This window comes from Sinocyclocheilus rhinocerous, unplaced genomic scaffold (genome assembly GCF_001515625.1).
Source record: "Sinocyclocheilus rhinocerous isolate Xijiao unplaced genomic scaffold, SAMN03320098_v1.1 scaffold153, whole genome shotgun sequence".
In the NCBI taxonomy this organism is placed as follows: Eukaryota; Metazoa; Chordata; class Actinopteri; order Cypriniformes; family Cyprinidae; genus Sinocyclocheilus; species Sinocyclocheilus rhinocerous.
In genome coordinates, this window is record NW_015660878.1 from 1942376 (window position 1) to 1969284 (window position 26909).

Here is a 26909-nt window from a genome sequence, read left to right on the forward strand (position 1 = left end):
TAATAGCACAGAGATGCCAGAAGTATCTGTTTGCGGTCTACTTTTTGTTATACTATGGAGCATCCAAAAGCCATCACTCAGTTAATTTCAGTCATCACTATTTAGCCCTTCCCAGTGCTGAAATTGTCATGGGTCCTTTGTTTTTATTGTTTAAATGCTTATCTGAATGTAAAATTAACATTTAATGCTTATAAATTTAAAAACAATACTACTAGTTAGTCTTTTCTCTCCCTTTCCAGAAATGTGGTTCACCATCTTTCATGGGTTACAGAATTGGCAAAAGTTGCAGTATACAAAAAGAAAAAGTCAGACTACTTGGTTTATAGGAGAATGTGGAGTAAATACTTGACATTTATTTAAGGTAAAGGGTAATTACCTGGTGGTGAGATGCAAAATAGGACTGTCATTAATATACTATTTGATTACTTTTTCACATTCTAATTTTACTTATGCATTTAATTATTTTTAATTCTTTTTGCAAGTCAACTTTCAATTTATTTATTTGTGCAAGTTAACATTCAATTGTTTTTTTTTGAGGATTCTAGCAATCAACATATATTTGTGACTGACATGTTGGATGGGTGAGTAAGGTGGAGGGGGTTGAAAAAAATATTTCTAAAATGGAGAGTGCTATTTTAGAGAAGTAAAAATAAGAAAAAGTATGAATAAATAAAGAAAAATGGATTTATGTTAATCCCTGTAACTGTTGCACTATGAATTGCTGTGTTATATATTGCTTGTCATTGTAAACGCTAATAAAAGTCTTTTAAATGATCACACAACACCTTGATGTGTTATGCTTATTTCAGTTTTTCTAGTGATAAAGTAGCTATATGGGCTGTTTTTTATCATTATCTTTATAGTTATCGTGCTTGGTGTGAACGGGCCTTTATAGTTATCGTTCTTGGTGTGAACGGGGCTTTAAAATTTAATTAAAATAAAACAAAAATTAAATCCAAAGAATAGAGTGCCCATGCTAACATGTACACAGTAGAGGAAAGTAAGATCAGTGTTAGCAAGGATGCGAGTGCAAGTGTTTAATCGTGGTTTGAACTGTAATATTGCAGTCTGGGTCTATTTATTGTATAGGGCTGTTTATGTGAAAGCACCTTACGGTTATACCGTGACAGTTTACACAGAGAGACAGAGAGTGAGGGAGAGAGATTGTTTATTTAATAGAGTTTCATGTTTCCACTCTTTCACTTGTTAATTTCTCAGCTTCCCCCTTCATCTGTCTCTCTGTATTTACGCTGATTATTGACTTTATAAATCCCCATGATGCTTGAGACGTGTAAAAGACTTCCTGTCCTTTGCTAACCACCTCAATGAACCCAGCATTATGAGCCAAGTGACAACACTGGGCTAACTCAAGTGCTACATGAGAGCTGAAGTTAAGCCTCGTTTTCTGTCTTTAATTTCACAAACAACTCAGGGATTATAACACAGGGAAAGACATCATCATTTTCTGTTTGTTTACTGAAGGCTTAAAAGATTAAAACTTAATTTCCTACTGTGGATGACCTGTCATAAAGGTCTCCCAGTGTTCCAGCATTTTCTTGGAATTAACATTAGCACTGTGGTTATGAATCTTCGCCTGCAGCCAAGCTTCTCTTTTAGAAACAAATTCATAAAATGTTTGTTGTAAAATCCATTTTAAGCAGGTAGCTTGGAACATGGTTTCTAGCTGGTTTAAACTCATCATTAGATAGTTCAAGAAAGTTATTAGTTGTTTAAAACGTACAATTAGCTGGTCCAATCTGGTCATTAGCTGCCTCAACCTGGTAATTAGATGGTTTGAGTTGGTATTTGCTGGTTCAAGCTGATAATATAGCTGGGTCAAGCTAGTCATTAGCTGTTTCAATCTATGCTGGTACTTGTCCGAGCTGGTCATTAACTGGTTCAGGTTGGCCATAATCTTGTTCATGCTTGCCATTAGCTGTTGAAGCTTTAGCTGGTCTAACCAGGTCATTAGCTGGTTCAAGCTGATTTGAGTTGGTTATTAATTGGTTTAAGCTCATTAGCCGGTCCAACCTGGTCATTACCTGCCTCAACCTGGTAATTAGATGATTTGAGCTGGTCATTAGATGGTTCAATCTATACTGGTCCTTACATGGCTGGTTTGATCTGGTCATTAGCTGGCTCAAGCGGATAATTAGCTGAGTCAAGCTGGTCATTAGCTGTTTCAATCTATTATGATACTTATCTTGTCAGAGCCGGTCATTAGCTGGTTCAGGGTGGCCATAAACTGGTTCATGCTTGTCAATAGCTGTTCAAGCTGGTCATTAGCTGGCCTAACCAGGTTTAAGCTGGTCATTAGCTTGTCCGAGCTGGTTTGAGTTAGTTGTTAGTTAGTTTGAGCTGGTTATTTAGCTGGTTAAAGCTTTTCCTCAGTTTGTCCGAACTGGTTATTATCTGGTCTTAGCAGGTCAGTAGCTGGTTCATGTTGGTCATTAGCTGGTTCAAGCCGTTCATTAACTGGTTCAAGCTTGTCATTAGCTGGTTATTATCTGGTCTTTAACTGATTCAAGCAAGCAATTTCCATCAATTTCGTGAATGATCCAAGATGGTCTACTAGCATGCACTAGCTAATGAGCCATTTCGACTAGTATAGACCAGTTTAGCTTCAATGTTCCAAAACACAGTGTCTGGCTCAATCTGAAATTTTTCAGCAGAGTTATAAAATACATGTCAGTGCAGTACAATTGTAATAGAAGATCTACTACTCACTCTTACAACACAAAACATGGATGGCATATAATTGCTAAATGTTTTGCCTAATTCTTTGATTACTGTGAAATAGTCACAGATCCAAAGGGAAAAGAGAAATAGCAAAACAGGATTGGATAACCTTAATTACTCCAGTGTCATTTGATGACGCACACCACATGCATACGTGTGGAAACCGCCGATTCTCAGCTTAGTTATGGGAAACTGAAACTTTTTCAAAGAGGTTGTGTTTGACCCCCTGGCCTCTAGAATCCTTTAGCTTCAAGTGCATCCCTCTGTCCCCAGCCACAGCACCTCGTCCCAGGCTCTGGGTGTCACCACAGGGCCTTTGATGGCTCACACATGGGCTGCTTCCTGTACTACTTCCTGTGGTTAATGGGGGAGAGGCTGGGTCGGGGCTGCCCCCTTCTGGTCCCTAGGGAAACGCAGGGGATGTGACTGTTTGCACACACACACTCACACACAGACAAATACACTCCCATAATCCCCATTCAACCCAAGCGCTTCCTCAACCTCGCACACACCCTTACTTCCCTCAGTCAGTCACACACACACACACACACACACACACACATGCTCCACACAGCAGTTCTCATCACACTTCAGCCTCCAAACCATCTGTGACCTTTGAGCTCCGTCCCTCTGGAGTGAAAGTGCTGCTTCCCATGAAGTCCCAGCATCAGTCAATCAGTGGCTTTGAAGATCTTTGACATTTTGCACATGCCAACCAGGGTTTCCCTATATTGACCAAGATTTTGATTTTGCATTGCTAAACACTTACAAAACAAAGAAGTAACAGATTAAAACAACTATTGTGATCAAACTATTGTGTAATTACCAACAAATGTGTTTATACATCTGTGTGGATGACATTTGTAAAATATGTGCTACTTTGCATGTCTGTTTTTAATTTTTTTTAATTAGCACACCATTTCTGGTTGGGTATTAATAATGGGTCTCTTAGCCTTATTGATGGGATAGTAGAAACATCAGTTAAGGTTGCTATTTGATTTTTGATGGATGGATGTTTAAAAAAAATATTAATGGAGAGATTTACAGACAGACAGACAGAATGATAGACAGAACAATAGATAGATAGATAGATAGATAGAACAATAGATAGATAGATAGATAGATAGATGATGGACAGAGATAGATAGATAAATAGATAGATAGATAGATAGATAGATAGATAGATAGATAGATAGATAGATAGATGGACAGAGAGACAGACATAGATAAACAGATATAACATTTTTAGTAAAACTACAATCGTGAACAAAAAGAAACTACAACTCCCATGAAAGTTCTGACTGAAGGTCAGAGACAGCATGAACGGACAGGGTTAATATTTTGTATAGGGTCATGAAAATAAAAGCACTCACAGTAAACTAAGAGTAAAAGCCTTTTTATTTTTTTATTTTTTTAATTGCCACTGAGTCTTGTGCCTATAGCCCACATGCTATAGCTTTCATCTACACAGCCCCTGCTGAATGAAATCATTATGCGTGACTTCCAGTTCTTTATGCGGCGTAATGTACAACACATCCCACATTCTCTCTTTCTTTTATCTATCCAGCCGCTAGTAAATCCTCTTTATTTTAGTGAGTAATTTTATGCACCTCAGTGAATCTTCAGTATGATCCAGTTATTCTTGATGTGACCTACATCAGGAGCAGCCACGCTCGTGCACGGGCATCCCTCCTTTATATCTGACGCCATAGCAACGCTACGCTGAAGCAGTGATGCGCGCTTTCTTCAATAACGCAAGGACAAGGAGATACAACACCATCGCGTTCACTGTCTAAACCGCTGATGTCGTAGCGTATTTACTGCAAGTATCGATGACAAAACCTACAACCGGAGACATCTAGGTGAGTGTGTCCACAGTCTTGGCACATTACATCTTAAATTAATTCATTAAAATCCCAAAGGTTGATTCTGAATGGCGTTCACTCACTGCCTTATCTTATTTACAATGGCCTGCTTTGAACGTGTTGATATTATTATGGTGCATTTAATTATATTTTACGCGCGGTTGTAATGTCATAAGGTGAATGACATGGTTCAGTGTGCTCATGTAGAGATACGTCACTTATAAATGACCAGAACTAGGTTAAATCGAGGTTTCATTGTTTTTCTTTGTCAGGTAAGATTGTTTTACAGAAGCAACAATCATGTGACTTGGTGTACCTATTACAGTTGACTGTAAATACAGTATTTACGAGTAGCATTGATAACAAATCATAAGCAAAATTAAATGCAACTGTTTATAACATCAAGTAAGCTCCTTAAAATCGAGTCATTTCAACAATAACAATTTTGTAATTGTAACAAATACCTTTAGATTAAGTGACTCTAGAAATATTAAGATGTAGCCTATAATCTTAAAGAGTTACAGTATATGGTAATAGTTCCAATTGTTTATGTTGTGACTGTTCATTATTATGTATCTCTCACTTTTTTTAATAATCTAAATGGAGAGCAAAATACACGCTTAAACACTCACCAATAACAGTCCTATGGCAAAAATATATATATATTTAGAAGTATTAAATGTATATTAAAATAAAATAAAATAATAATATTAAAATAAAATAAATTTATTTATATTTAGAAGTGCCACACAGATCTCAAAACCTCATGTACTAAACCTGATAAGGGTAAAAATTAACTAACAAATTATTTTAATAGAGCAATAAACACATCTTGACATCCACAAGACAATAATCTACAAAACATGATGACAAAATTAAGAACAAAAATGTAAACCAAACTGGCAAACTAGTAAAAATGCTGCCATAATCGTTCATGCCTCAGTGCATGCTGGGAAAACAGAAATGGTAAATGGTACCATTGCCGGAAACTGGATGAGCAAAGGGTGCACTTAGTCAGGATGTGCTTGTAAACTGTTTATGAACATTATGTTGAACTCGCTTAATAATTTCTGAATATTTTTTTCAGAAATTATGCAGAATGGTAATAAATAAATAAATTAATTAATAATTACTTTTTTTACATTTTTAAAATGTCAAAAAAAAATATATATATAATTCTGCTAAATATAATTTATATTACTGATATTTAAAATAAATTGCTTTATGAAATCTACACAGAATCATTTGAATTTTAGGTAAATACTGAACATTAAAAAAAATGAGTATTTGTTAATTTAATTAAATTTGTGTACATCTTTTTGATTATTTATATTATAGCATAACTTTTCTTAACTTATCAGTCAATTACTAATTGAAACATTGCTATCCTATTCAACTCTGTGTTTTCTAATTTCTTTACCTAGACTGCTTGTTTGGGCATCACACACACCCATGATGGCCAAAAATGCTGTGTAGGCAGGCAGCTCACAAGATTATGAGACACAGCCACAGTGTCACAGTCGATCTCTATTTTCTCAGGAGGGTCCGTACATTCATGCCAACATTCCTGTTCAAGTTTGGAAATACGATCCAAGAGCTAGAGAGAGAGAGAGAGACCATGAGCAGCTGATACACTGCAGCTAAAAATAATATTCCCTGTGAATTACTCTCACTAACACCAGCGACGGGCATGAAAAGCTACTAAAGCAGAGCAATTATTTTGGTAAGTTCTTATTTAATAATTATCTATGACTGTCACTGTGGGTTTTACTATTATATTTACTATTCATGCTATACAAAGCTCATAAGTAGAAGAAAGACAACGTCTGGCTGTCAGTGAGCATGTGGAGGGATTTAGCTGTCTATAGCTGTCAGAGTGGGTGGTATCCTATAATAATAATAATAATAATAATAATCATGAACAGCAGTGTTTTACACAATAGTATTGAGTATGAATGAGGAGACTATTGTACTGTAGTCTATTTAATGCACTTGTCATGGGCTTTACTTTGTAATTCACTTCATTTCACATCAACCAATACACAGCCATTTATTCTTTGGTTTCTGTAGCACATTTTTTGTTAATAATATTAATAAGACCATTCATGATTTTTAAGTCCTGCAGTATCTTAAAGTTGCACCAAGTAAATTGAATAAATTATGACATGAAGACTCCAGTCATATCAGTAGCCTAATATAAGCTGTTTTGTTTTACATGGAGGGTTGCCTCATGAGGGCCGACATGTTGTGATCACGTGACCAGCCAAACATTATTTACTTTACTGGTAGTCCTTTTTATCGGACACTTTGGTTGCGGAATAAATTATTCAATATTAATAGGTTTTCACAGCCATATATGCTGTTAATATAAGCATTTCTAACTAAAAACGTTTCTTTACTTTTTATAGGTTTTTGCAAGTTTTGCAAAATGCATAAATGTAAATGCAAAACTTATTGTCTGTCAATATAGTAATTATTTTATGTGATATCATGATGATATGACCAGGGCTATTATAGCTAACTAAAACTAAATCAAAAATTTTTGTTACTTGAAATGCAATAAAATATATATAAAAACTTATTTTATTTCAGCTAGTTGCTAAAGCAACATCTCTCATTTTCATTTAGTTTCATCTTGATGTACTAAAATAACTAAAACTGAAATAAAAATTAATTAAATAACTATGTAGACATTTTGAAAAAAACTGATACAAATTCCAAAAACACAGCAAAATTACTAAAACTTTGACTAAAATTAAAATGAAACCAGAAAATATAAAAATAAAAACTAATTCACCATATTACCATAATAATAGTTATACTAAAATATCCATGGGTACAACCATAATACAGAAATCTCCATGTAATTTAAATATTTGTCAAAAATAATTATATTTACATTATATTTTAATAATTACTGTTATAATGTAATTTATACATTTTATAATGTACAAAACACTGTAAAACACACACTTTGATGGGTCACCTGAGGATACATAGCATGCAAGCTTCAATCTACCAGAGTATATTCTGCCCAAGCAAACATTACTGTCTGTTGTGATGTTGTATAATGCAGCTATCCTGTATGAGAAATTAAACTTTGCTGGTAAATGAATTGGCTGAGAGGTACAGGCAGTGTCCCTAGAGAGGGTTTGTTAATCTTGCTCTTACACTGATTGTCAGCAGAGGATCAATGTAGTCTTATTTGATGATATGATAAATTGTATTATTTTATTTTATGCCTTTTATTATATGATAGATTTTATTTATTTTATTTTATGTCTTTAATGATATAATAGATTTTTATTTTATTATATTTTTTATTTGATTTTATTTACCATGCTAAAAGAGCAGATCATTATAATTCTTCATTATAATTTAAATATAAGGAAGCAGAATAAAAATGGAATGAGAAAAAAAATCAATATTCACTGTAATTGTTCATAATTCATTATATTAAATATCGAGAATTCTTGTTTTATTTTTTTATTTTAATTTATCTTATATTATTAATTAATACATTTATTTATTTGGAGCCACACAACATAAAGCTTACAAAGTGGAACCCTTAAATTGAATGCCTGTTGTGTGATATGTGAAATTCTTTGGATTAAAGCTCAGTAAATTCTAATCTTGCTCTTACACTGATTGTCAGCAGAGGATCAATGTAGTCAAACACTTTGTCGGACCTCATAGTCAATAATGATTACAGGAATACTGCTTTCAGTGCTGTCAGTTTGGGCTCAAAGCTGCAGACTGAAAATCTAAGTCAGTTTAAGTGTAAATGAAGACTTGATTTTTCATTAAATACATAATTTTTTAGATTACAGTTATCTGTACGGAATGCTATATATTCAAATCTAGCATACATGCATTTTTCTTTAGCCCAGTCAGGTGACATGGCCTTGTCTTTCTGTGGGAACGACAGAGGTAGTAATGCCTACAGTGTGGACAAAGGAGTCCTGGACAATGGCTGCTTCGTGGACGCCCTCAACCTCGTCCCACATGTATTTCTTCTCTTCATCACCTTCCCCATCCTGTTTATTGGTATGAATGCCCTTGTCCTTCTTCCCTCTTAAACAACCATTCACATTCTGCAGTTGGTTACAGAGTTGTGTTCAATTTAGAATTTGATACGGATTGTCTTTTAATTAGTGCTGTGAAACGATTAATCGCGATTAATCGCATACAAAATAAAAGTTTTCGTTTACATAATTTATGTATGTGCACTGTGTTTATTTATTATGTATATATAAATACACACACATGCATGTATATATTTCAGAAAAATGTGTTATGTTTATATATTAAATATATTTATATGTAATATAAATTATATGAATTATAAATATAGATATAATAATTAAATTAATTAATTAAATGCTAAAAGAGCAGATCATTATAATTCTTCATTATAATTTAAATATAAGGAAGCAGAATAAAAATGGAATGAGAAAAAAAATCAATATTCACTGTAATTGTTCATAATTCATTATATTAAATATCGAGAATTCTTGTTTTATTTTTTTATTTTAATTTATCTTATATTATTAATTAATACATTTATTTATTTGGAGCCACACAACATAAAGCTTACAAAGTGGAACCCTTAAATTGAATGCCTGTTGTGTGATATGTGAAATTCTTTGGATTAAAGCTCAGTAAATTCTAGCTCTTGTCATTCCAATTCAACTTTCTGTGACATGTAGCCAATTTTCAAGGAAGGCAGTTCTTAAATGGTTTATGGCATACATCATGTTTGGTTTATGGCATACATCATGCCTTCAAAAGCTGAGGGGCCTAGACACTGTATCAGAACTAAATGGGCCAATTCATTATCTGTATTGGCTCCCCAAAGAGCCTTTACTCAAATCCTTCTCAAAAAATCATTTTCTCTGACGCCACAATGGTGTCAGTGCCATCCCTCATTCAGTCTCATTATGAAAATTTTTTTCCCATAACAGAATTACTACACTATTAGCCAAAGAAAGGAAAACAATGAAAAATCGAGACAGGCGGGGACAGATACAGGATGCTGATTAACAAAGTAAATGTTAACTGTATATTATATTAGGCACCACAAGGGAATAATATAATTACACATATGTGTGTGTTCGTGCTCAGGCTGGGGTAGCCAGAGCTCAAAGGTGCAGATCCATCATAACACCTGGCTGCACTTTCCTGGCCACAACCTGCGCTGGATCCTTACCTTCACACTGCTGTTTGTGCATGTGTGCGAGATCGCCGAGGGAATCGTCTCCAATACGTGGGTTTCAACACACATTCGAAATATTTGAGTGTTTATGACCGTTATGCATTTATGTTTATGTCTTTGTGTTTGAATGGATCATTGTAGGCAGATGGAGTCCAATCACTTGCACCTCTTCTTGCCAGCGCTGATGGGCTTTATAGCGGCCACAACATCAGTCGTATATTATCACAATATAGAAACCGCCAATTTCCCCAAACTGCTGCTGGGTAAGTCAATGTCCATTTCATTATGCAAATGTGATGCTGGCTGTTAATAATAAAATGTACTTTGAGTGTTGCTGTTTCATCTCCTACATTATATAACAGTTAGTATCGGTCCTCTAATTTAAATAAAACACTTTCAGTCTGGGTGTTGCTTGGCAACATGTAATGGTTGATTCATATTTTAGTTAGCTTCTGTCCTTGTAATTCTGTATGAGAAAGAGAGCTAACCTCAGAAATATTCTTTCACAGCCTTATTTATTTATTGGATTCTGGCTTTCATCACCAAGATGATAAAGTTATGGAAGTTTGCAGAGGCGAGCTTGGGGGTGCAATATCTCCGTTTCTGTATCACAGCTTTGCTAGTGGTGCTGTACGGCCTGCTCATGGCTGTCGAGATCAACGTTATCAGAGTCAGGGTGAGTTGAACTAGGGTCATGTGGCAAAAGTTTTTTTTTTCCCCATTATTTTTTATTTTACTATTCATTTTTTTCTATATGCCTCTAATTTGAACCACTAATGTAATATTTTATTTTATGGCAAATTTTTATCCATTAATTGTAGACAGTTTTACAATACTAATATGTCACTAACCTGGTGAAAAAAAAACAGCTTGAACTGGCAGGGATTTCCATTCTGGTTCAGGTTGGTTTGTGCTGGTTTTGATGCTGGATTACCTGATAGACATATAGCCATGATTTTTACCATCAAAACTGCTTGACCAATATTCTTTCTGGTTGTCCAAGGTAGTTAGGCTGTTTAAGTAGTTAAAGTAAACACAAAATCCAACATCCAAAACACAACGTGCTAGTTTGTTCAGTAGGGTAATTACATTCTACTAACAAACCATATGACCTGTATCTTTTATTTTTCTCTTACCTGCAGAAGTATGTGTTCTTTGCGAACCCCCAGAGGGTCAAGCCCCCTGAAGACTTGCAGGACTTGGGCGTGCGATTTCTCCAGCCCTTCGTCAACCTCCTCTCCAAGGCAACATATTGGTGGATGAACCCACTCATCATTGGAGCCCACAAGAGACCCATTGAGCTGAAGAAGATTGGCAAACTGCCAATCGCAATGAGGGCTTTGACTAACTATATCCGTCTGAAAGACTCTTATGACGAACAGAGGGTATGTGCAGAAGATCAAAGGTTTAAGAACAAATATTATAATATAAAGGAACAACATTTTCATATTTGATGACATTGTAATAATGAGAAGTGTCAGTTGACCAGTGTCTCTTTGCTTGTATAATTCTGACAGCAGAAAACAGAGGACCCAGAGAAATCCCCATCCATCTGGAAGTCCATGTACCGGGCATTTGGAGGGCCAATACTCCTCAGCAGCACTTTCCGGTACATGGCGGACTTGCTGGGCTTTGCCGGGCCACTCTGCATCTCTGGGATTGTGGAACACCTGCATAATTCAACAGAGATTGACAGGACAAACAAGGTGTGTGTTTCATCTCATTTTAGAGTGTTGAATATGGTTGTCTACACAACTTATGTAATGGAAATATATCACAATCCAGTCACTGTCTCACAGCACTTTGATATTATCTCATTTACTTTGGAACCCATTCATAATGTGCCTTATTAAATCATTTAGGATGTTGATCAAATAGCTGTCAATTAAATGATTTGTTTCAGATATTGGTCTGCTGGTTATACTACTAATTACCTATATTTATTTTTCCTTGGTGCAACGTGACAGTATATTGTAGAGAATGATCTACTGTCTGATATCTGCTGTTTTGCCTTGCTATTTATCACATCCTGTGTGATGTCACAGAGGCGTCAGTGCTATTAATGAGAGGACCGTATGTCATCGCCTTGAGATGACAGCATTTATTAGATTTCACACAGTGTTTTTTCCCTGCTCAGATGACCATGATGTCATGTGTGCTTGAAAAAACACACTCATGAGGTTTAGATAAGGATGGATTCAGTGTGGAAAACTCAGGATGTGATAAAACTCAGCTGATTGAATGAATTATGTTATTGCATTTATCTTGTCATAGTGTCTATGAGCACGTCTGCAACCAAGTGTTAGCAAATACCTTTTGTTTTCATTTTGAACAATATGTATTACTTAAAAAAAAAAAAAAAACTTATTTAGCGAGGATGCATTAAATTTATCAAAAATGACAGTAAAGACTTTTACATTGTTACAAAAAAAAATGTCTATTAAAATAAATTCCATTATTGTGAACTTGCAGGACTGGAGACTGGAGTAACAGCTGCTGAAAATTCAGCTTTGTCATCACCGGAATAAATTACGTAATAAAATATATTAAAATAGAAAACATTTATTTGAAACTGTAATTATATTTCACAATATTACAGTATTTCACTGTATTTTTAATCAAATAAATTCTGCCCTGTTGAGCATAAGAAAACTAAAAGAACGTTAAAAAAAAAAATAATAATAATCTTTCCAATCCCAAACTTTTGAACGGCAGTGTGTGTATTTATTTTATAATGTATTATAATTCAAATAAATCCAAATACATTTTGATGTCACTGTATAAATGTGTGTGACAAAATGAAGCCAGAACAGACGTACATATCTGTGTGACATGGAAAATTCCCCACTCAAATCGCACTCCCTCTCACACACACATTGCTGCCAGCAACACTCTGTTTAAATGACTCCTTCTTTTTATTTTAGAGTGTGTGTATGCTTGTGGATGACCTCAGTGAGGGCTGAAATGCAAAGTGTTTTTATGTGTGTTCATACTCTGTTTATGTCCTGTCAGACAGCGAACATGACTTTCGGGGTGTTCTTCATGTCTTCCACTGAGCTGCTGAAGAATACGTCTGTTCTGGCGGTTCTGCTGTTCCTGGCACTCGTGCTGCAGCGAACATTCCTGCAGGCCTCCTACTACGTCACAATAGAAACCGGCATTAACCTGCGCGGGGCGCTGCTTGTAAGTTTCAGAGAGTTTACTGGAAGTCAAACATGAAGTGAATTATTAGACAAATTTATATTTTAACAGTCTGCACTACACACTTCAAGTTGTATTGTACAACACAAAATATTATATTAGACAAATTCTTACCTTAGTAGGAAAGTGAAGTTGCTCTATTCTATTCTGCTTTGTCCTGTTTGATTCTATACTACTGTACTTTGTTCCATTATTCTTTTCTACTCTACTTTGGCCCATATTCTGTCTGTTTTATTATTTCTACCCTGTTCTATTGAATTATATTCTATGTATTCTATTCTATTCTATTGTTAATTTAAATTATTTTTCTAATTATGTTAATTTATTCTGTTTGGGTCTGTTCTGTTATTATCTGCTTTATCCAATCCTATTCTATTCTGTTCTATTCTATTCCATTCTGATTTGTCCTGCTTGATTCTATACTACTGTACTTTGTCCCTTCATTCTTTTCTACTCTACTTTGTCCCATATTCTGTCTGTTTTATTTTATCTACTCTGTTCTATTGACTTCTATTCCATTTATTCTGTTCTATTCTATTGTTAATTTAAATTATTTTTCTAATTATGTTAATTTATTCTGTTTGGGTCTGTTCTGTTATTATCTGCTTTATCCAATCCTATTCTATTCTGTTCTATTCTATTCCATTCTGATTTGTCCTGCTTGATTCTATACTACTGTACTTTGTCCCATTATTCTTGTCTACTCTACTTTGTCCCATATTCTGAATTTTATTCTTTCTAATCTGTTCTGTTGAATTCTATTCTATTTGTTATATTCTATTCTATTGTTCATTTCAATTGTGTTTTTATGTTAATCTATTCTATTTGGGTCTGATCTGTTATTATCTGTTTTGTCCTATTCTATTCTATTCTATTCTATTCTTTCTCCTGTTCTTTTTTTACTCTTTTGTCTCATTCTATTTGGTCTGTTTTATTCTTTCTACTCAGTTCTGTTCAATTCTGTGCAATTCATTTATGCTTTGTTCTGTTTGGGTCTGTGTTCTGTTATTATCTGTTTTTTTCTATTCTATTCTATTCTATTCTATTCTATTCTGTTCTGTTCTGTTGTTTTGTCAGTGTTGTTATTGTAACCTGATACTAAAAGTATTAAATGTTTTTGTTAATTGAAATGAAGAGGAAAAGAGTATAACTATCAGCAGAAAAACATTCAACTAAAATGACTAAAACTAACATTAAATAAAGCTAAATTTAAATATTTAATTAAAACAAAAAGTAATAAAAATGACAAAATTACTAAAATTAAATTTTAAAAGAAATATAAAAATAATTAGTTAATTATCTAATTATATTAAAATTACTTCAAAATATTGGGAAATATTATAATGTTATATAAATATTACCACAATAACAGTGATGACTATATATTCTATTCAGTCTGTTCTGTTATCCGATATGTCATATTGCACTGTATTCTAGTTTAGTCTCGTCTTCTTTTCTGCTGTATACAAGACCTAAAATCAAAGTTAGCATTAAAGTGTTTTTTGCTATTCATGTGTTGGTTCTCATCCGTTAGGCAATGATCTACAATAAAATTCTGCGTCTCTCCACTTCAAACATGTCCATGGGAGAGATGACCCTCGGCCAGATCAACAATCTCGTTGCCATAGAAACCAATCAGCTCATGTGGTTTCTCTTCTTATGCCCCAACCTGTGGGCCATGCCAGTTCAGGTATATCATAGCAAAACACTCCTGCATTTGTGAAAGCACTAAATCAGTTGTGTCCCTAAGCAAAACATAACTTATTTCTGTTCATAGATCATTATGGGAGTGATCCTGCTGTATTATTTGTTGGGTGACAGCGCGTTGATAGGGGCCGGCGTCATTTTGCTGCTGGCCCCGGTTCAGTACCTCATCGCTACCAAGTTGGCAGACACACAGAAGAGCACGCTGGTGAGCTTTACTTACACCTTTGTGCATGTGCATGCTGTCAACACCACCAAGTTCATGTTTGTGACTTCTAAATATTTTCTCAGGACTACTCAACAGACCGCCTTAAAAAGACTACAGAGATCCTAAAAGGAATAAAGCTGCTGAAGCTCTATGCATGGGAGAACATCTTCTGTGACCGTGTAGAAGAAACCAGAGGAAAAGAGCTCACCAGTCTCAAGACTTTTGCCCTCTACACATCAATGTCCAGTATGAGAGGCTCCTCCCTCCATCATATGCCCCACCCACATACATAAACCCCTCCCCTTACAATTGCTCCGCCCTCAATACATTCTCATTTGTTAAACTTTCAGAATCAGGGCTGTTTGGTTCTAATAGCTAATAGTTTGTTACGTTTTCGCATCTTTTTGAAAATAACTGCTGGCTCTTTTTATCTCCACAGTATTTATGAATGCCGCCATCCCCATTGCTGCAGTGTTGGCGGTAAGAGATGCATCATGAGAGTTTTAATTACTTGTATTTTATCCACCATGTAGACCATAGTACTCTTCTTGTTCTTGTAGACCTTTGTCACACATGCCTATATTGAAGAGGTCAGGCTCAGTCCAGCCAAGGCGTTTGCCTCTTTGGCTCTATTCCACATCCTGGTCACTCCACTCTTCCTGTTATCCACGGTGGTCAGGTTTGCCGTCAAGGCCCTTGTCAGGTATGTCGCTTAACCAAACAAGTAATCAGATCCAACATTACTTCATAAAATTGCCTTTCCTGGAAGGATCTGATCATCTGGTTGATGTCTGCAGTGTACAGAAGCTCAGCGAGTTCCTGCAAAGTGATGAGATTGGAGATGACAGCTGGAGAAACGGAGAAATGTACATGTCTCTAGAGGTCGGCAAGAAATACAAATACCATGGGGATGTGAGTGCTCACACACGAATTTGCATCTTAAATGTGTGGTCACATTTACAGTCGCTTGGTGAATTTTCGTGGGCGAAATCCAGTCATTTCAACAGGAATCGACAAAATTGGGAATTTCGCGTGAGGGTGAAAGGTTTCCACACAGATTTCACAACAGGTTCAAGTTGGTTACGCAAATTCGCTGTGTTGACCAACAAAAAGCTGCTTGGTTTGAAAGCAACTTGCTTTATTGCTACAATATTGACAATGGACCTATTATGCCCACAAAATTTCACTATGTGACTGCACCTTAAGACATTTCTCAATACTATTCCAAGCCTTAACGTTCAGCAGAGCTGCTTTTACAGGAACTGTTGCTGATATAGTCAATTTGGGTGATGTTGGACACCTAAACTAGTTGGGATGCCATGTGATAATCTCATTTTTATATTCTTTAGTTTTTTTTTAAAAAAGCATTCCGTGATATATTTGGCATCAGAGCAGCTTTTTATGAAGTTTAAAAATGGATGGAATGTTCTTGGATCAGTTTTAGGGGAGAAATATTATATGTTGATTAACTGGGACTTTTCTTGCCCTGTAACTGAACAAGAGAAACAAATTAATATTATTAACAAATTAAAGTTTATATATTATCTCACTGGAAATTCAGTTAAAAAAAAACACTGAGAACATATTAAATAAGTGACCATTAATTGAATTTACAAATGTTTACATTTTTTGAGGAAAATGTGAGGGCTGAATGCCCATGCGAAACTGTAGAAGGGTTTTTAGTGTTTTTTAGCAGGTTGCTAACTTTTTTTGTGGGAATTTTTTCCACACATTTTATTTTCTGCTGTGTTAAAATCAAAAAAGGTAATAGTAAAATTCCCCTCAACAAGCCAGACAATTGAATAACATTTTTGACATTTAATTACATAATTTAAACAGTTATATTTAGCAACTCAAGTCAATTGCGGCATTAAATATTTTCAAAACTCTTGTATTTGTGTCTGTGAAGTGTCTCAGGGATTCTAACTGAGATAAACTTGACGTCATAACACTCTACATGACCTCCAATAACAGCAAACATGAGACTCCACACGGTCATGTCTCTAGAGACAACTATCCCACGTTTAGGGGGCAGAAACGTGAGCTGGTCATTCCTGAGCCAGCATCGCTGAGATCTCATAAACGTGTTAAAGAGAAGCTCCTCTCTCTGGTCAGTGCAGGGGCCCTCAGCTGTTCTCTGACTGAGGGACAAATATATGACAGGACTAAAACTACGCATCCCCAGAGAGGAGCAGAGCTGGAGCAAAGGGTGAGGAAAGGGAGGGAACGAGAAAGTGAGGTTAAGGATGGAAATGTATACTGTGACAGGAAAAAGGGGGTTCCAGGAGAGGAAATAGTGTTAAGCTGGGAAAATCGCTTGGCTAGATGCAAGCGGGAACTCATGTTCCTTGTTTTAGGACCTGACAGCAGCTTTTGAGTGTCATGTGGTGTTTGCTGATCCAGAATTCTGTCATTATGTTTTTTAAAACCCATGTGCTAAGTAGAAATGTGAGATGCTTCATCTTTTTGAGTCGTTTTGACATAGAAAACACATTTTGAGTTTTATGCTTTCTTATTATTTATTTATTACGTTTCTACTCCAACCCATCCTCATGATATAATAATTTAAATTGATAAAAATATTATTTTTGAAGAAATTGGAAAAGATTCCAAGCAATTTTTTTTAGGATTTTTTTTTCTGGACAGAATTAGGAGAATTATTCAAGTTTACATGTAAGACATAAATAATAGGTTAAGTACAAGTATTATTAAACACTCTAAAAAAGAAAATATATTAATTAATAATTTATTATATTAATTTATATTACAGTGCATATATTTAACGATATATTTGCAATTTTAGAAATATGCTTTATTATAGCAATATAAGTTTTAAATATTATACAAATATTAAATATTATAAAAAGAAAATATAATAATTAATTATTAATTATTTACAATTTAGTGCATATATTTACAAATCACATTTTTATGATTTTTTATTATAGCTATATAAATTTCTGGCAATGTCACACCACATATTAAATATTAAATTATTAAATATTATACATATATTAAATATAAAAAGAATATCAATATATAATTATTATTTAATTAATTATTTATATCACAGTGCATATTTTACGTAATTAACAATATATTTACATATATGCTTTATTATAGTGATACATTTTCTGGTAATCTGTCACACCATATTAAAGCATTAAAATGACATTTATTGTTTGAATATTATAATAAAATTCACCATTTCAAAGTTGATACCTTGTTTTATTAAAGATAAAACATAAAACTTTTTTTTTTCTTTTCTTTTAATCATGTTTATCCTCAAACTGCCCTTTTTGATTCAAAATGATATGGCATGTCACAAATATTGGAAGAATCTTTTCCATACAGTGACAGTTTGTAGTGATCTGGACTCCTAAAAGGATGATCAAAAACAGCATTTTTAGATGAATTATTTCTTTTAATTGTCTCTTAATCTCTCCGTTTGTCTTTATCATTTTAGACGAAGGCTATCAACAGGAAGGGCCGTTATCGTATGGATAACTACGAGCAGCCCATGCGCAGGCAGCTGCGGCCCACAGAGACCGAAGATGTCGCCGTACAGGTCAGACGTCACTATCCTCAGCAGAGACACTGATTCTCAGGCATTTCTCGCTCACAGAGCATGTGCTAAAGATCATTAAGACAACTCAGGATCTGCATGTTCTCATCCAGATGCCAATAACCTTTAAGTCACGGCTAATAGGTTGTTTTAATCCTACTGTGCTGGAAGAAGTGTTCGAAGCCTATTTCTTAACACACACAGATGTTTTTTTTTCTTGTTTTTTTTTTTGAGCATGTTCATTCCTTTCTTAGCTTTTTTAAAACTCACCATATGGGGTTTGTGATAGTTTCTCAGACATGGTGGTTTGGGTTCAGCTTCCCTCCGAGTGCAGTTTGGGATTCTCACGAGAAGAAAAACTGGGACTAAAAATCAGAAGGACATTAATTTATGTGTTTATTTTTTTGGTTTCGCCTCTGCATCTCGGTCCCCCGAGGGTCCACTTCCTTCGCCATCCCTCTAGACTAGGGGTGGGAATCGTAAATAATGTACAATGATTCTGATTCGGCTTAATGATTCACATTCCTCAATGATTCCATTAATGATTCTTTCTGTAACTTAAAAAAAGGGTCCCACTTTATATTAGGTGGCCTTAACTACTATGTACTTACATTTAAATTAATCATTTGGTACAGTGTACTTATTGTGTACATACATGTTTTTACATTGTACTTCTATCTTTAAAATACCTGCATGTAATTACATCTGTGATTAATTTCTGTATATTTATAATTACACTGTTGACCCATCCCTTACACCTAACCCACCTTTAAACCTACCCATACCTACCCACCGGGGAAGTCGTGGCCTAATGGTTAGAGAGTTGGACTCGTAACCCAAAGGTTGCGAGTTCGAGTCTCGTACCGGCAGGGATTGTAGGTGGGGGGAGTGAATGTACAGTGCTCTCTTCCACCTTCAATACCACGACTGAGGCGCAGGCGCCCTTGAGCGAGGCACCGAACCCCCAACTGCTCCCCGGGCGCCGCAGCATAAATGGCTGCCCACTGCTCCGTTTACATGGGTTACATGGGTTTATGGGTAACCATACTTGGCCACATGTCACGTCATGTCACGTCACCTCAATAGCAGCAAAAGTGTTTTGCAATAAAATTTGAACACAGCAAGTACATTATGCGTATTTTTTGATCTAAGTACATAGTAGTTAAGGCCACCTAATATAAAGTGGGACCAAACAAAGAATGGACAGAGAATGGACTGAAAAAGAATTCTTATAGTGTTCACTAACCTCACCTTAGTAACTGCACTTAAAACAAAATCAAATAAAATAAATGTTGATGTTTATGCATGGCGTCTGTTATGACAACTAAAAGTCTAAAAAGTTGTTCTGATGCATATATTGCATATTATATTATATTATATATGCAACTGGTTCTGGAAAACAAAAGTCTTTCATCTAATGAGTTTAGTGGCTGAACACATAAACACACGTCCTCATGGACTCTCCCACAGTGACATCCGCTCACTTTGTTATGAATATGGCCTATTCTACTCTGACATTTACACTCCTTCACTTCAGTCATTCTCACCCATTACTCCCATTTTACCCTCTCTCCCTGCTCTCTTGTTCTCACAGATGTTTTTGATTGTTCAGCGTTCTCCCTTTTCCCAGTACTCTGTTCTGGCCTACTGTACTGCTCTGATGGATGGGAGTATTATCATTATTGTAAATAAACATCTAGAAAATAGAATTCAGAACACATCCGGAATATGTAAGCGTGACAGAAGCAGCTTGTACGAGCAAAGATGAAAAGATCATATCACGTGCATTCTGCTCTGTGCTGGTTTGTTTCCATCATTCTAAACCCTATGGTTTTTGTATGTATTGGTGAATGGGTCATTCAGGTGAATGATGGCTTCTTCACATGGGGAAGCAACTTGTCGACGCTGACAGACATCAACATCCGAATCCCTACAGGTACACACTGCTTACTACTAATTTTCTCTCAGACAATCAATGACTTCTTATTTATTTATTTTTGTAAATTAATTAAATATAATAAATAAATACTCTTAGATATCAAGAGTACTTGTTATTTATTTATAATAAACAATAAATAAATATAATTACTAAATACACACACACACACACACACACACACATACATACATAAATACTCTTAAACACAATAGTCTTTGTTATTATTTTATTATAAATTATATTATTTATTATTTATAATAATAAGTATTATATAATAATGTTTCTATAATATATAATAAATACTCTTAGATGAAGACAGCTTGCTATTTATTCAATTATAATAAATAATATATAAATATCGTAAATTAATACATAAATACTCTTAGATACCAAGAGTCCTTGTTAATTGTTTATTTATTTATGTATTTATTTAATGAATTATTTATTATAAATAATCTGTAACTAAAATAAATAACTATATATACCAAGGATTCTAGTTTGTTTGTTTACAATAAATAAATAACCTTAGATACCAAGAGTTCTTTTTTATTTATTTATTTATTTATTTGTCAATAATGCTTAAAGTTTTTTATCTGTCATACTTAAAGTTTAATAGAGTTATATTAATTATAGTTATATATTATTAAATATATTAAATATAGATATATTATCACTTTCTTGTTCATCTACAATACATGAAGGGGATCATCATATATATGTAATGTAATGTAATATAAATGGTTAATTTTTATCGGCAAGTTGTTGTTAAAAAAAATAAATCAAATAAAAATAAATCAAAAGGCTGAAAATATGAATTCATAATAGTTATTGTGTTGGCTCAGGTTTACTGTTCTGGTTTAGTGGTTTGACAGCCTCATTAAATTAGTGAGCTGAGCACTAACTAGCTGTTGCCAACTAAACAGATGGGCAATCTACCGCTGACATTGAACATCAATAAAAGCTGTCCGTAGGGGCAAAACCTGTTCATATATAAAACTGTGATTAACCTTCACCTTGTTTCCCTCTTCAGGTCAGCTGACCATGATTGTGGGCCAGGTGGGTTGTGGGAAATCATCCCTGTTATTGGCCATGCTGGGTGAAATGCAGACAATCAGTGGGAAAGTCTACTGGAGCAAGTGAGAATTTACACATTTGCATCGTTACTGTCAAAAATATTGTGATGTTTATGAACATTTATGGAGCTTGTGATTTGTATTAAAACTCAAAGGGACCAAAACTCCCCCCTGTTGTCTCTTGCCCCCTAAAGCAGTTGAATGTTTGCATTAATGTAGCAGAAAACAGGGGAGTACAGCTGCATGCCAGATCCATCAGATGCTAATCAAAGTCTTCATCTGTACAAACACACATGCACATAAATAGCCCACTGTCCAATGCATCCGCTATTATTATGATGTATGTACCACCGTGTGCATACACAGATGTGTGTGAGGGCCGTCTTACTCCTTGTGTGTGTGCGTGTGTATGTGTGTGTCGTACTCCATTCATTATTCTTTACACTGCTCTCTGATTTCTTCTGTCCTTTTCTCCCACATGTCATTCTGTCATCTGTGTTATCAGCACACAAGGGAAATGCTTTTCTTTCTGTGAATCTCTCCATCTCCCTGCTGGAGATGGTCTCTGATTAGCATTTGGAAGCAAAGCCAAGCAGATCTACATGGTTTCTATAATTCATCAATTATAGAAAGTCTAAGTCTTTAAAAATGTATATACAGGCTCCAAAACAGTATTTTCTTAAGTCACATTTAAAAATGTTAGTTGCATTAATGTTTAATTAAAATGCTAAAACACACATACAAAAATATCAGAATGTAAACTTAAATTTATTGTGAAATCTATTTTACTATTGACAGAAAATGCATATAGAAAATACAGAATCAGAATCTTGGACCTTTGGTTTATTAATTTAATATAATATGTAAACACTCTTGGTTTCTGTTAATAACAAATTTGAAAACAATAGGCGTTGTCATGATTACAGCAGAAATACCAGAGGAAATATCTTGTTTAAATACTTAAGTTTGTTGCCCTTGTTTTGTCCTCAAAATATTTGAAATGTGTTTGTGCTGGTTTACTTTAATACTTTATTATCTAATGCAATTGCATTCATACATTTTTAAATGTGCCTTAAAGAGAACTTTAAACTCTTTCTACTTTAAAATTTCACTTTTTTTCTAATTATTTGTGAAATTTATTAGCAGTTTCTAAGCGAAAATTGTTTTAAATTAAATCCCATATCAAACTTTTTCATTGTATTTTTAAAAATGTTGTACATACAATGAAAGCGGCCCAGTGTAGCTTTGGTCCCCATTGATTTTCATTGTATTGACAGAAACCACTGACTGTCCAAATACTTTGCGGGGCAACTGTAATTGTAATTAATGAGGAAAACTAATTTTAGACCATTTGTAATATTTCATTAAATTATGTTTTGATACAAATTCAGTCTCAGTTCTGGCAGTACTGTCTTTGCGAACAGTGCAATGAATGTTGGTCTGCGTTTTCCAGTTTCAAGTTCTCTAATGACAATGACATTACTCTCCAGCTAAAATATAATGCTTATACATTACTAAACCAGTATCTGGAGCACAGTTATATCTCAAATTATCACTCTTCACCTCACAAGGAGAGTATGCCAGTGTTCTTACAGAACGGCACACATCCTGAAGCACTCACTAACTCTGGTCACGTGTGTGTGTGTGTGTGTGGTTGTGTGTTTCTCTGTGTCCTCGTCCCGAATGGTGTGCTCAATCAGGCTGCCTGATTATGAGATACTCTTCGATGGGAGCATAAGGTATTTCACCGGGGGTCTTCACATGCTTACATATGCTACACAGCCACACAGTGACCTCTATAAACCAACACTGTGGACATTTTGTAACATGTAGCGAATGGCCAAAAATGGATTTTAGCTAGTCAAGTTTAAATTTAGATTGCCTATTATGATTCCAGCAAGGTTATTCACTTTCTATCAGCTAACTAGAAGCGTTTAGAGATATTACTGTGCTGTTCTGGCCGATAACGTCTTCTAATGTACCTGACTTGCAGCGGGCAAGATACAGGCCTGTCTCATGAAGAACGGAGGTACAAGTTTGCGAACCCTTTCAGCAGATGTGCCATCACCCCCACATGCATTCATTTACCAATACATTTATCCCTTTACATTTATGTGGCTTCAATATAATGGGTGTTTTTGTTTGTTTATGTGAGATGTGCAGTGCAAAGTGTGTGAAAATGCCGGGAGTCTTCACCTCTCTTGGACACACTGGAGTTTTCTTGTACGGATATTGATTTCGAACAATATTTGGTTTAGTTACAGCCAGACCCCTTCAGTGGAAAGCAAAACAGATCTGTTTTGTCTAACAAGAGAAGGCCATTCTCAATATCAAGAGATTTATTTTTGGTTTTGTAGCAATTAAATCTGTGTGCGATTTCAGCACCTGTAGTGGTTGCTGAGTGTAATTTCAAAAAATGAATGTTACCAAACAGCTTTGGGAACTCGTGCCATTGATTGGGCCATCATTGAAAGAGTTACATTTTTTGCAGAATTTAACCTAGAAATGACTTACTTTCATGAAAGGGCAGGAGAAAATGTCGTAAACACACACATCAGCTCTCACAGTGAGGGCTCCCTGCATTTCTTTAATCTGTAGTTTTAATCTAATCATTAAAAAGGTTTTTCTTCCCTTCATTTCATATCAGAACCATTAGTGTTTGCTGTGATGGCAAGCTGAGTGTGTTTTTCCACATTTCCAGGTTATCAGTTGTTTCCTTCTTTCTCTGTTTCTCATCCTGTCATGGCTCAGTAAAAACAGGTACTCTGTGGCCTATGCAGCGCAGAAGTCATGGCTGCTGAACGCCACTGTAGAGGAAAACATCACGTTTGGAAGTCCTTTCAATAAACAGAGGTGAGGTTAAAAAGATCTCCAACTTCACTTTAGAAAATGCTATTATTTTAGAACATCTTTGTTTATCTATTTAATTTGTCATAATTATATGTCATTTCCGTCATCTGTCGACAAGTCAAAATTGACCCGATTTACTTTCTTAAGGCATAATTCCTTAAAGGGCTAGTTCACCCAAAAATGAAAATTCTGTCATTAATTACTCACCCTCATGTCGTTCCAAATACGTAAGACGTAAGATGAACGCTTCAGAACACAAATTAAGGTATTTTTGATGAAATCTGAGAGCTCTCTGACCCTGCATATACAGCAACGCAATTGCAATGTTCCCAGTCCCGGAAACATAGCAAGGACATCGGTAAAACAGACCATGTGACATCAGTGGCTCAACTTAAATTTTGCGAAGCTACGAGAATACTTTTTGTGCGCAAAGAAAACAAAAATAACACAATTTATTTAACAATTCTTCTCCCCGAGTTACCGTCTTCCTCCATTTTGGAGAGTACCATGACGCATGTGCATGCTTTCCCCAGAACGTAATCAATGTAATCAGCGTTGTTTACGTTCAGGAGAAAACGTGCGCATGCTGAACGTAAACAACGCTGATTACATTTTGGGGTGAACTATCCCTTTAATGCATATTTACTGTATGCATATTCACTGGTGCACATTTTTTTCAAAATTGTTACCCCCAAAATTGTCCTCGTAATCAATAATCAAAATAATAACTTGCAATTTTGTTGAAATGACATCATTTAGGCTGTGTGGGATATTAGTTTTTCTTGTTTGTGTCAGTCATTTCCTTAAACTTTCTGCAATTATGTTCTAATGTTATGTTAACTGTTTTGAATAAAATGGATGAAATCAAATCCTATTCTTAATTTTTTTTTCTTCTCTTTTTACTCAGAAACATACACGGAAACGTAGTACTTCAGAGCCATTATATTAATTTTATTTTGTAACTTGAATTTGTTCATCATAAAGTCGACATAATATCAAACCTGACATTATTCAGTTTTATAAAGCATGTTCCTGCATTATGCACATTTTTTCTTTAAAAAAATTGACATTGTATCTTTAATCAAAATAATAACTTGAAATTATGCCACTTAGCTCATATGAGGTAATGTTGTTTTGAAGTAGAACATATGTTTTAGGTTGTGCATGACACAACGTTCAGCTTACATTCTCTTAACCTTTCTGCATAGTTTTAATGTTTTATAACTTTTTTAGCATTCTGTTACTGAATGCTCACTTTTTAGCAACCAATCAATTCTCAATAGATAAAATGAAGGCCTATTCCTATTTTTTTACTCATTGAATGTCCCTTTTTACTTGAAATGTGTCATATTGTGGAAATAAAATTGATTATGACTGGAGATTACATTGACTTTAAGGCCAAAAAAGTGTTGTGAACTTTGATTTTAAATCAGTCAACACTTACACTGACGTTTCCAAGTTTAGTGGGTCAATTTTTTTTTACAGCGTTCAAAGCTAGATCTCAACTATAATAAAACTCGCTGTGGAAACTCCGGCTCATGACATTGATGATTTTCGCTCCCTCGAGAGCTCATTTTCAAGATTCCTATCCTTATGTTTTTGAGAAAACATTCTTATGTTTTTGAACTCTGAATCTGTCGGACAGATACAAAGCGGTGATTGATGCCTGCTCGCTTCAACCAGATATCGACCTCCTTCCTTTTGGAGACCAGACTGAAATCGGAGAACGGGTAAGACAGGACTGTGCACTGTGTCTGGGCTTGAGACCAGCTCTCTGACCTCAGCTGCTGTGATACTAATCAAATCAAGAGCTGTTATTGAGACTACCATGACTTTGACGTTATGTCATCAGATTTAAAAGTGTTTAATTGGTGTTTGTGTGTTGGAAATTCTGCAGGGTATTAACCTCAGTGGTGGTCAGCGACAACGGATCTGTGTGGCCAGAGCTCTATATCAAAACACCAACATTGTTTTCCTGGTAGGAACTAGGAACCAACTTTTCCAACACAGATAACTTCATAATAGTTTCTTACCTCCACCCTCTAGAAGTGATATACCAGTATTATGAATGGCCACAGTCTTCCCAGAGGAGATTTCTGAACTGACACATGATAGCACAGGGTACATTGTGGTAGTGATAGCAGAAAACACAATGATCTGTAAGGGCTGTTATTGGATTACTGTACATAACTACACACCCTTCTGGATAGGATCATGAATTCACCTCATTCCATTCCTTGGATTGACGTTATGTCTCACATCCTAGAAAGTCAACGGGGTTGTTTTGGTGTCTTTTCGAGTCAGTCGAGAAGTGATTTAAGCACATTTATAGTGCATTTCTATTGAAATACTTACTCTCTGCATTTGAACAGTTTTCTGAATTGAAAGGGTAATTTCTTTTGTATTTACACTCTTAAAAATAAAGGTTCTTTATTGGCATCTATGGTTCCATGAAGAACCTTTAACATCCATTGCACAAAAAAAGGTTTGAAAAGGTTCTTTATAGTTAAAAAGATAATTCTTTAGATGTACTTTATGCCCCATTCACAC

At 35.0% G+C, this 26909-nt stretch overlaps 1 protein-coding gene and 1 long non-coding RNA gene across 4 annotated transcripts in view; one reads left to right on the forward strand and one right to left on the reverse strand.

Moving 5' to 3' along the window:
- Positions 1-4522: 4522 nt before the first annotated feature.
- On the reverse strand, positions 4523-11036 carry LOC107725583 (uncharacterized). The gene is made up of 4 exons (XR_001638136.1): positions 10956-11036; positions 10671-10831; positions 6025-6201; positions 4523-4597 (listed from the first exon to the last, which is right to left on the reverse strand). It is a non-coding gene; the product is annotated as an uncharacterized LOC107725583 (long non-coding RNA).
- The window catches only part of LOC107725580 (ATP-binding cassette sub-family C member 9-like), a 40276-nt gene continuing 17896 nt past the window's right edge, over positions 4530-26909 (forward strand). For 2 of the 3 annotated variants that reach the window (XM_016534886.1, XM_016534887.1), the window contains exons 1-22: positions 4530-4601; positions 6144-6327; positions 8490-8651; positions 9729-9870; positions 9961-10082; positions 10329-10495; positions 10962-11204; positions 11337-11525; positions 12832-13002; positions 14555-14710; positions 14798-14932; positions 15016-15178; positions 15372-15412; positions 15493-15635; positions 15730-15844; positions 18399-18500; positions 20361-20433; positions 21467-21572; positions 23210-23248; positions 24261-24362; positions 26005-26089; positions 26257-26337. In XM_016534886.1, the coding sequence (XP_016390372.1) occupies positions 8504-8651; positions 9729-9870; positions 9961-10082; positions 10329-10495; positions 10962-11204; positions 11337-11525; positions 12832-13002; positions 14555-14710; positions 14798-14932; positions 15016-15178; positions 15372-15412; positions 15493-15635; positions 15730-15844; positions 18399-18500; positions 20361-20433; positions 21467-21572; positions 23210-23248; positions 24261-24362; positions 26005-26089; positions 26257-26337 (2523 nt within the window). In that variant the 5' untranslated portion in view covers positions 4530-4601; positions 6144-6327; positions 8490-8503. The remainder of the gene's footprint in view (positions 4602-6143; positions 6328-8489; positions 8652-9728; positions 9871-9960; positions 10083-10328; positions 10496-10961; positions 11205-11336; positions 11526-12831; positions 13003-14554; positions 14711-14797; positions 14933-15015; positions 15179-15371; positions 15413-15492; positions 15636-15729; positions 15845-18398; positions 18501-20360; positions 20434-21466; positions 21573-23209; positions 23249-24260; positions 24363-26004; positions 26090-26256; positions 26338-26909) is intronic. The other variant, XM_016534888.1, reaches the window with a different exon arrangement.